General features: G+C 47.3%; 1 protein-coding gene across 1 annotated transcript in view; it reads right to left on the bottom strand.

The window, feature by feature from the left end:
* Positions 1-10,746, bottom strand: part of LOC108801967 (semaphorin-6D-like) — a 52,213-nt gene that overhangs the window by 22,106 nt on the left and 19,361 nt on the right. The window contains exons 9-12 of the mRNA XM_018573871.1: positions 8,383-8,514; positions 8,145-8,300; positions 2,220-2,393; positions 1,995-2,132 (exon numbers count right to left, since the gene is read on the bottom strand). Of these exons, the coding sequence (XP_018429373.1) occupies positions 1,995-2,132; positions 2,220-2,393; positions 8,145-8,300; positions 8,383-8,514 (600 nt within the window). The remainder of the gene's footprint in view (positions 1-1,994; positions 2,133-2,219; positions 2,394-8,144; positions 8,301-8,382; positions 8,515-10,746) is intronic.

The raw sequence follows: 10,746 nt of genomic DNA, 5'->3' as shown, positions 1-10,746 counted from the left end.
ATTCGCAGCGACGGGCACGGCGGCATTGCTGCACACGAACGCATGAACCGTTGTGAAATTTGAGCTGCTTTTGTTCTCCGTGCGACTTTATTAATGAGATTATTTCCAAGCTAGTTATATTTCCCCTCGCCGCACAAAAAGAGGGGGGGGGGCATTCATCCGCAAAACCGGCGCGGAACAATAGATCACAGGCCATTGTGAAAATGAATGCGCGCCGCTAAATAGACCTAATCAGCCGGCTTCTTCTTTATGTCTCTTCTCCTCCTTATCACCGAATGTTATTATTGTGTATTGTGTCCCCTCAATGTCACCGTCTGAGTAGGACGCATCGCCGTTCCCTGCTCCCTCTCCTCCCTAATACTGAGGACTGGAAGAGGGCGCGGAACAAGGAGAGATAGGGGGGGCCGGGAGGAGGAGGGGGTGTAGGGAATGGTGTATTGGATGGATGGATGGATAGATAGATAGATAGATAGATAGATAGATAGATAGATAGATAGATAGATAGATAGATAGATAGATAGATAGAAAGAGGCAAGGAGAGAGAGTGAGAAATAAGCAGGGGGAAAAAAGAGAGAGTGGGAAGGTGGGGCAGATAGATGGAAATAGAGATACATGCTTTACATGCATAGATAATAGATATAAAATAGATCAATAGATAGAAGATAGATATAGATAGATTGCTATAAGATGCATGGATCAACATAGAGAGAGGGAGATAGATAGATAGATAGATAGATAGATAGATAGATAGATAGATAGATAGATAGATAGATAGAGATGGAAGATATCTTGGTAAATCATGGTAGACATGAGAGAGAGAGAGAGAGAGAGAGAGAGAGAGAAATAGAAGATCTATCCTATCTATCTATCTCTCTCTCTATATATCTCTCTATCTATCTATCTCTCTCTCTATATATCTCTCTATCTATCTATCTATCTATCTATCTATCTATCATATATAGATAGATCATTGATATAAGAGGTATAGATAAAGAGATAGGAGGTAAACATGAGATAGAGAGATGGAGCAATAGATAGACATAAATGATCGATAGAGAGAGATAATCAGATAGATAGATAGATAGATAGATAGATAGATAGATAGATAGATAGATAGATAGGATAGATCTTCCATATCTCTCTCTCTCATGTCTCTTAATCCATCTCTCATATATCTATCTATCTATCTATCTATCTATCATACATAGATAGATAATAGATATAAGAGAGATAGATAAAGAGATTGTCTTGAGAACCTTTGTCCTGTGAAACATGTAACTCAGGACACAGGATTCCCAAAGCGCTGTGAGCTACCCAAAGAGGCAGAACAACAGAAGCTTCTGGCTTTGTCTGCTGGAAACCACGGACGGAGCCGTCCAGTAAGGGAGGAGTCACTGCTCAAACGCATTCATTTACATGTCAGCTTCAGCTACTGAGCTCTGTGAACAAGCACAGGCGGTCCGATAGCCAGAAAGGGAGAAGTTACAGAGCCCGCAGGCAGGCAGGAGTTTGGAAGCGGAGCATTATAGGATTATAGAATGTGATTTTGCCGGAAGCTCTGTTGGGTGTATAATTTGGGAGTATGTGTGAGAAGGAGCTCATCTCTCCAACACGTGGCACCCGGGGTGGTCACATGACCAGAGATGTCTCAGCGCTGACAGCAGCACAGGTTGCATATCCCTCCCCCCCATTGCTAAAGTGCCCCAGTCAGTTCCGTCTACCCCTTTTCCTGGCTCTGGTGCACTTTCCTACATGACATACTACTACCTTGTAGGCTCAGTGTTGGGAGTAGTAGTCCTATGGAAGGGATATGTTTATACTCGAGCTTTGCCTATCCTGGCCCTGGTGCACTTTCCTACATAACATACTACTACCTTGTAGGCTCGGTGTTGGGAGTAGTAGTCCTATGTAAGGGATATGTTTATACTCGAGCTGTGTGAGGGTTAAAATTGCTGAACACAAGAAAACATAATCTTCCCATCGCCGTTACTCACCGTCTGCAGGTCCCGAAGCTTTCGCAGCGGCTCAGAGGGACGCGGACGATGCAGCTGGAGAAGGCGACGAACAAGGCGTGGTTTTCGCGGTCCACCTGCAGCCCCAAAATCTTGCCGTCCTCCGCCTTCACCCCGCACCTACGGGAGATGACGCAAGGGCTCTTAGCAAGCGGCAGATTTGTGGGATGACATTATTCACCGTCGTCTTTATGGGGATGAGCTCACCTATCTTGGCTGTAGACATTAATCTCCTCCAAGAGAGCCGTCTCCACGGTGGAGTTCTCCGTTGTGCCGGTCAAGACCTTCAGCACCTTCCCGTCCTCCGAGCCGAGGAACAGGACCGTGTAGTTTCCGTACGGGCCGGCTGACGTGTCGGCGGCAATTTGGGTCAATTTGTACCTAGAAAAGGAGAAAAGGGAAGATTTTTTACAACTGTCCACTTCTAGAAATAGCATTTTGTCTCTTATCGCAACAACATTTCTGCTTTGGTAAAATGTGGAACTGTTTGGTAGGGTCCCAAACCACCAGGGCTTCATGACAAAGATGCCTACCAACCTTCCTTCATAATGAGTAACAGTGACAACGCAATCACTCAGCCTCCCTTGTTAGTAGCTGCTCTGATAAGATGCACTCTATGGTCAAACATTTGAGGACACCTGACCATCACATCTGTATGAACTTGTTGGCCATCCCATTCTCTAAAACCAACCATGGTCATTACTATGGAGTTGGCCCCCACTCTTCTGGGTAGGATTCTACAAGATGCTTGAGGGTGTCTGTGGTAATTTGGCCGATTTGTGAGGTTAGGATTCTGTGCAGGACACTCAAGTCCCTCCACCAAACTGGTCAAACCGTGTTGGTCAAGAGGACCAAGCTCACAGTCTGGTTCAATTAATATGGAGTTGACCTTTTGCAGTTCCTCCATGCCAAACTAGTCCAAGTGAAGGCCACTTGAGTTCCACCACAACAGACTCATCAAACCATGTCTTTATGGAGCTGGCTTTGTACACAGGGGGACAGTCATGGTGGCATAGGAAAGGGTCTTCACCAAAGTGGTCAAACCATGTCTTTATGGAGCTGGCTTTGTACACAGGGGACGGTCATGGTGGAACAGAAAAGGGTCTTCACCAAACTGTTACCACAATTGTCCAAAATGTTTCTGTATGCTGTAGCATTAACAGAACCATTTGCCACTGGGAACACCTGAACTCCATTATTTGGAGGGTTGGCCATATACTTTTTTGCCATGTAGTGTAGTATTCCGATTCATCCCAAAGGTGTTTAGTAGGGTTGGGGGCAGTCATGGTGAAACAGAAAAGGGTCCTCACCAAGCCAAACTGTTACAAGGTTCGAAGAGCACAGCTGTCTACAATGTATTTGTATGCTGTAGTATTTTGGAGGGTGTCTGTGGGTACATGTCCATTCAGCCTAAAGAGCATTTGTGAGGTACTGATGTTGGATGAGAAGACCTGGCTCGCAATCAGCAATCTAGTTCATCCCAAAGGTGTTCAGTAGGGTTGAAGGTAGAGCTCTGTGAAGGTCACTCAAGTTCCTCCACACCAAACTGGTCAAACCAGGACTTTATGGAGTTGGCTTTGAAAACAGGGGGCAGTCATGGTGGAAGAGAAAGGGACCTTCACTAAACTGGTCACCCCATGTCTTTATGGAGTTGGCTTTGTACACAGGGGGCAGTCATGGTGGACCAGAAAAGGGCCTTCACCAAACTGGTCACACCATGTCTTTTATGGAGCTGGCTTTGTACACAGTGGACAGTCATGGTGGAACAGAAAAGGGTCTTCACCAAACTGTGACCACAAGGCTGGAAGAGCACAATTGTCTTTGTATGATGTATTATTACCAGAACCTTCACTATACACCTGAAGTCAATCTATTGGAGAGGTCTCAACATACGTTTGGCCATAAAGGGGGGTGTGATGGTCAGGTGTACCCAAGGTTTTGGTTTTATGTTGTATCCGCCTTTCTGGGAGTACGTTGCATCAATGAGTTGGCCAACTCATCAGGCTTGAATTGTCAACAGAGACCGAGTGTGTAATGAGTACATATGATTGTTTTCTAAGTATAATTTATACAATGAAACCAGGTTTTTATTCTTATTATTTATATCAAGCTAGTCTTCTTTTTTACAGGTTAAAAAAGAAAAATTGAACAGACTCTCTATTTGCTTTAAATGGCAATTGAAGACAAGAGCCGCCCTCCGTGTATTTGGAACTCCGTGGAATGACAAATCGGGCGTAGTCGGCAGGACAACAGGTAACAGATGACAGTGTGTGTTCGGAGAACGGGGACGGTTTGTTATACAGCAAGCAGATCTCTGATGAATGGGTTTGGGATACAAATTACCTCATCTATCATGCAAAGGGCAAGATTGTACATAGAAGTTTTGGAGAAAAGGCAGAAGAGTCTATTTGTCAATCACAGTTCAGGATTAGGTATGAGCTACATTTTGTTTTCTGCAGCAGATGATGAATGGGGTAATTTACTACGGAGCGGGATACCCGATACCTCCTGCGTTCCTGCACGTCAATTGTTAATTGCTGCTTTTTATTCTCCAAAGTAAACACAATAAATTGAAGATTCGCCACAGGAGAAGAAGAAGAAAGAAAAAAAGTTTTCTTTCCTATTCTTTATTACAGATCTGTTCACAAGCAGTAAGATTTTGATGATAACAACTACGTAGTGTGAGGAGGACCTCATAATCCTTTCCAGCTACGCTATGAGGCCAAAAGTTGGTGGACCCCTGACCATCAGACATACTGTTGGTGGGCTTGTTGGCCTTCCCATTCAAAACCATGGCCATTAAAATGGAGTTACCAACCTCCTCACCCCCCTGTCATCCTTTTGTGACCACAACAACCTCTACTCTTCTGGGAAGACTTTCCTCAAGATTGTGGAGGGTGTCTGTGGGAATTTGTGCCCATTGGTGATGTCATGTTGGGTGAGAAGACCTGGCTCACAGTTGAGGTTCCAATATATTCCAAAGGTCCTCAGTAGGGTTGAGGTCAGGGGTCTGTGCAGGACACTCCAGATTCTCCACACCAAGCTGGTCAGACTTTATGGAGTTGGCTTTGAGCACAGTCACAGAAAAGGGTCTTTATCAAACTGTTACCACAAGGTAAGAGGAGCACAATTGTGTAACATGTTTCTGTATGCTGTAGCATTAACAGAACCCTTTGCAACTGGGTTCACCTGAGCTCCATTATTTGAAGGGGTGGCCACATATTTTCTTGCAAATACAACCTTTGTAACCTTCGCAAATACAACCTTTGCCTTGTAATGTATTGTTCCAATTCATCCCAAAGGTGCTCAGTAGGGTTGAGGACAGAGCTCTGTGAAGGTTGGAGGAACACAGTAACGTAGTGTTCCAATTCAACCCAAAGGTGTGTTCCGTAGGGTTGAGGGCAGAGCTCTGTGACGGTTGGAGGCACACAGTAATGTAGTGTTCCAATGAATCTCAAAGGTGTTCAGTAGGGTTGATTGCAAAGCTCTGTGAAGGTTGGAGGGACACAGCAATGTAGTGTTCCAATACTTCCCAAAGGTGTTCAGTAGGGCTGAGGGCAGAGCTCTGTGACGGTTGGAGGGACACAGCAATGTAGTGTTCCAATACTTCCCAAAGGTGTTCAGTAGGGCTGAGGGCAGAGCTCTGTGACGGTTGGAGGGACACAGCAATGTAGTGTTCCAATACTTCCCAAAGGTGTTCAGTAGGGCTGAGGGCAGAGCTCTGTGACGGTTGGAGGGACACAGCAATGTAGTGTTCCAATACTTCCCAAAGGTGTTCAGTAGGGCTGAGGGCAGAGCTCTGTGACGGTTGGAGGGACACAGCAATGTAGTGTTCCAATACTTCCCAAAGGTGTTCAGTAGGGCTGAGGGCAGAGCTCTGTGACGGTTGGAGGGACACAGCAATGTAGTGTTCCAATACTTCCCAAAGGTGTTCAGTAGGGCTGAGGGCAGAGCTCTGTGACGGTTGGAGGGACACAGTAATGTAGTGTTCCAATTGATCCCAAAGGTGTTCAGTAGGGTTGAGGGCAGAGCTCTCTGAAGGTTGGGGGCACACAGTTGTCTACACTGCAAGCTGCTGAGTCCTCCATACCCAAAAGTACTGGTCATCTCTCCTATGGTGACCAGTGCTGAAGACATCAGGGTGGTGGTGGTGGGGGGGGAACGGAGGAGGAGGAGTGCCCCAGTGTGTTGACAGTAGCAACTGTGACTTTATGACTTTATTAGGAACCAGAAGTAGATCTGAACTGCAAGCACCCTTGATTATTATATTACGGTGCTCAATGAACAATGAAACATAAGAGGTTGCATTTGCGAACTTGCTTGATACCATGAACATATTAAAGGAACAAAAGCATTTTAAAGTGAGCGACTAGATCATTAAACCTTTTGTATGTTGCCTCTTGCCCCCCATTGACTAGAAAACAGTCGTCGCAAGGCTGAGGGACCCCATGCGGTTGTTTCACAGCACGATTACATTGAGTAGGCTGGTTATATCGGTTTTAATACATTAACTAATACTGCAAGGAAGTGAGTGGAGCATTGCTCTCCATCACAGTCTATAGGGCTCTAAGATGAAGCGCATTCCATGAAACATTTGTAAGAGTCTTGCTTTGTTTGTCAACATATAACGTGGTAACAAGCTCCCTGGGGGCCGGATTTTGAGAGCTTATTCGATTTTTCCTATGAGAACTAATCAAATCCGGCAAAAAACATCAGGGCTGAAGATTTTAAATCGCTTATCTTTGTCAAGCCTGTTGCTAGTTGCTAGTGTGGCTACTAGACATTTAGTGGTAGCCGGGGCTGTAGTCGGCCTGACTGGATTATAGTGGCAATTATCTGGTTAATTCCAGGTGTCTGGCATTGCCTGTACCCCCCCCCCCCTCCTGGGCGGAGTGTGACTCTGTCATATTGTGGGACAGCCAATGAGAGATGCTATAGTGTAGGTACAGTACAGCAGCCAATCACCGGGTTTCTCTCAGCCAGTGGTGCATGCTGGGATAGGGTACATATACTGGAGGGATTTGCCATGTGTTCAGACTAGCCGGAACCAGCCTTGGAATAGGGCTGGGTGGCGCTGTTCAGCCTGCCCCCCAGGCTAGGCCTGAGGCCTGGGGGTGGGCATAGGCTGGTGTGAGGGAAAGGTTTCTCTGAAGCCTCCAACATGGAGGAGGCCTGTGTTGCTGATGAAGGAAGAGACCAAGGGCCAATGCTGGCTCTGTTCAGCCTGCCCCCCAGGCTAGGCCTGAGGCCTGGGGGTGGGCATAGGCTGGTGTGTTGAAAAGGTTTCCCTGAGTCCTCCAACATGGAGGAGGCCTGTGTTGCTGATAAAAGAAGAGACCAAGGGCCAATGCTAGCTCTGTTCAGCCTGCCCCCCAGGCTCGGCCTTAGGCCTGGGGGTGGGCATAGGCTGGTGTGTTGAAAAGGTTTCCCTGAGTCCTCCAACATGGAGGAGGCCTGTGTTGCTGATAAAAGAAGAGACCAAGGGCCAATGCTAGCTCTGTTCAGCCTGCCCCCCAGGCTCGGCCTTAGGCCTGGGGGTGGGCATAGGCTGGTGTGTTGAAAAGGTTTCCCTGAGGCCTCCAACATGGCGGAGGCCTGTGATGCTGATGAAGGAAGAGACCAAGGGCCAATGCTGGCTCTTGAAGTACTCTGGAACTAAGAGGACTTCAGGAGCATGGTCGGTGTCTTTCCTGTGTTGAGGATCTGGATTCATCCTGCCTATCTGCTGATTCAGTTGCTATCCGCTGCCTCCCAAGTGGAACTACACTGATATGCCAACCAGGTCTGGTGAGTCTGGAGCTCCCGTTGGTCACCCCTGAAGGTTTAGAACCCCTCCATCCTCTCTCCCCAGTGAAAACTTTCAATAAAACGTTATTCTGCATTATACTACTGGAGTGGACATCAGTTTGTGGGCACTAGAAGAAGGGCGGTGAATGCTAATGTGTGGGCAGCTGAAGAACATACCCTAGACAGACTAGAGATGAACCGGGCATTCAGCGGCTCCTTCGGGGGTGAGCGCTACATTAGTTATATGTAAGCAATGACAATATTGACCCCATGCTTACTAGTTGCCGTTTGGTCCTTGCCAACACATCTACTTCATAGCCAACAATGAGGTGTGCGTGTTCATACCTGCTGGTCGTCTTTGTGAACCACGGCGTCTCCGTTATAGAAGGCACAGCCTCGTCCAGGAGAGGGTAGGATTTGATGAAGGAGAGGGTCTCATCCGGGAACTCCGTGGAGGCTTTGTAGGAGGCGGCGTTTCCAGACCCCGCACAGCTACCAGGCCTGGAGGTGGAAGAAGAGTGGGACTCAGCCTTGCACATGGACCTCCACAGCTTTGCATGTGATGACATGATCAGCCTCTTACCTGGGCACGGGGACCTTGTCTTCTGGAATGGGGGTCCAAGCCGATTCGGTGGTCTTTTGCTCTTTGAACTTTCCGTTGAAGACCTTCTCGATGTCGTCCATGTAGAAGGCACAGACTCCTGAGCCGGTGATACTGGTGTGAACAAGAAGGAAGAGATCAGTCAAGGTTAAAATGACCATAACGGCTTTTTTTTTTTTTACTGAAGAATATCTAAAACCAAAAATTGTTTTAGCTGCTTTAGAAGAATTGAACCCAGTCAGGTATTTTACTTTGGCCATTTGTGTCTCATGTGAAGAGATTTCCCCTCAAATTCCTGAGGTTACAACTCTAGAAATCTCTTCAACGCCAGTCAATCCCCTCTTAGACATTTGTCACAGGCAGGGCCAGACTTCTGAGGCCCGGCCTTGGGGCAGCAGGTAGTAGAGGGGCAGCACAGCCGCCGGGCAGTTTTTTTTTCTACATTTAGCCCTTCTTCGGGCAATTGAGGAACCCGGCCTTGGGGCAGCAGAGAGTAAATCCGGCCCTGGTCACAGGAACAAGTGTTCCCTTTTTACTTATTACTAAGGAATGAATGCATGTAATATCACATTGAAGAAGGTGCTTAATAATACACTAAATGACCAAAAGTATGTGGACACTTCTCCAAACTTCTGAGCTCGGGTGTTTTTGGTGAAAGGACCTGTTATGGCTACAGCAAACGGACATTTTCCAAAACCGTAAGGGCACCCTAGAAAATGTCCAGTCCTTTTTTGGCTACGGAGGACCTGGTGGGCCAATTTAGATAACTGGCCCCACTTTACGGAGGACTTGGTGGGCCAATTTGGATAACTGGCCCCACTTTGTGGCAACAGTCTTATCTACTCTGGCATGAGGTGCCCCTGCATACAAGGCCAGCTCCATAAAGACATGGTTTGGTGTTGAGGAACTCAACCCTACTGAACACCTTTTGGAATGAATGGTAACACCATTCGGAAGCCAGGTCTTCTCATCCAACATCAGTACCTGACCTCACAAATGTTCTTCTAGCTTGATAGACCCAACTTCCCATAATGACACTCCAACATCTTGTGCAAAGCCTGCCCAGAAGAGGGAGGCCATAAGGAGGGGGCAAATTCATATTAACGCCCATGGTTTTACAATGGTTAACGCCCATGGTTTTTGGTAGGGATGCGCCGATACCGGTATTTTGGTACCGAGTACGAGTACCGATATTTTTTTTTCCGTACTCGCCGATACCAATTACCGAGTACCGGAAGTCCCATTCAGGAAGCCAGGCGGCGTGTAATTACTTTCCACCTGGCTTCCTGATTAGCCTGGCAGCGTGTAAAGACCCGCCACCCGGCTTCCCGATTAACAAGAAAGCCGTCCCATGCTTCTCATCACTATGTGACGAGAAAGCATGGAGCCGGCTTGCTGGCCAATCATGGAAGATGGGCGCTGCGTAATGGCGCTGCGCCCAGCTTCCTTATTTGGCCGGGAGGCCGGCTCCATGCTCCCTCGTCATGAGATGACGAGGGAGCATGAACCCGGCTTCCCGGCCAATCAGTTTGGCCAGGAAGTCGGCTCCATGCTCTCTCGTCACAAGTGACGAGGGAGCATGGAGCCGGCTTCCCGGCCAATCGGGAAACCAGGCAACGTGTAATGACGCGCTGCCCGGCTTCCTGATACAGGAAGTATCGGGCTAGGCATCGGAGCATTTGGGCGAGTATGAGTACTAGTACTAGTATCTGTATCGGTATATCCCTACTGAACACCTTTGGGATGAATGGTAACACCATTCGGAAGCCACGTCTTCTCATCCAACATCAGTACCTGACCTCACAAATGTTCTTCTAGATAGACTCAACTTCCCATAATGACACTCCAACATCTCGTGGAAAGCCTTGCCCGGGATGAGGAGAGGCCACAAGGAGGTGTGGCAAATCCATATTAAACGGCCACGTTTTTTACAATGGTTACCGCCCATGGTTGTTGGAATGTCTAACGAGCTCATGGCTTGATGGTCAGGTGTCCACAAACGTTTGGTCATACAGCGTTGATTCCTTTTTAAAGATATATTATATATACTTCTGTCCGTACAAGCGCTGTAGACTTTAGCTTTTGCCGTAAAACCCGCGTCCCTCCGGATCCCTTCATTTTACGAGAAGACATTTTTTTACCGTTGATACATACGGTTCTACGTCTGCCAACCGATATCTTGCCCGTCTCCCAGAAGATAACTCTTAGATAACGTTGGCTTTTTTGTGGTTCCTCGTACGGCTATCGCGCCTTACATGCTTTTCTCTGGTGGCGCGGTATGTATATATTACCTTCCATTACCTGCGGTTTCCCCTTTTATAATTCGTAATTTATTTCCTCCCGTCT

The sequence above is a fragment of the Nanorana parkeri genome, unplaced genomic scaffold (assembly GCF_000935625.1).
Source record: "Nanorana parkeri isolate BGI_ZX_2015 unplaced genomic scaffold, ASM93562v1 scaffold2587, whole genome shotgun sequence".
In the NCBI taxonomy this organism is placed as follows: domain Eukaryota; kingdom Metazoa; phylum Chordata; class Amphibia; order Anura; family Dicroglossidae; genus Nanorana; species Nanorana parkeri.
Note: the sequence above shows the minus strand (reverse complement) of the source record. Positions and strands in the feature narration are given on the sequence as shown.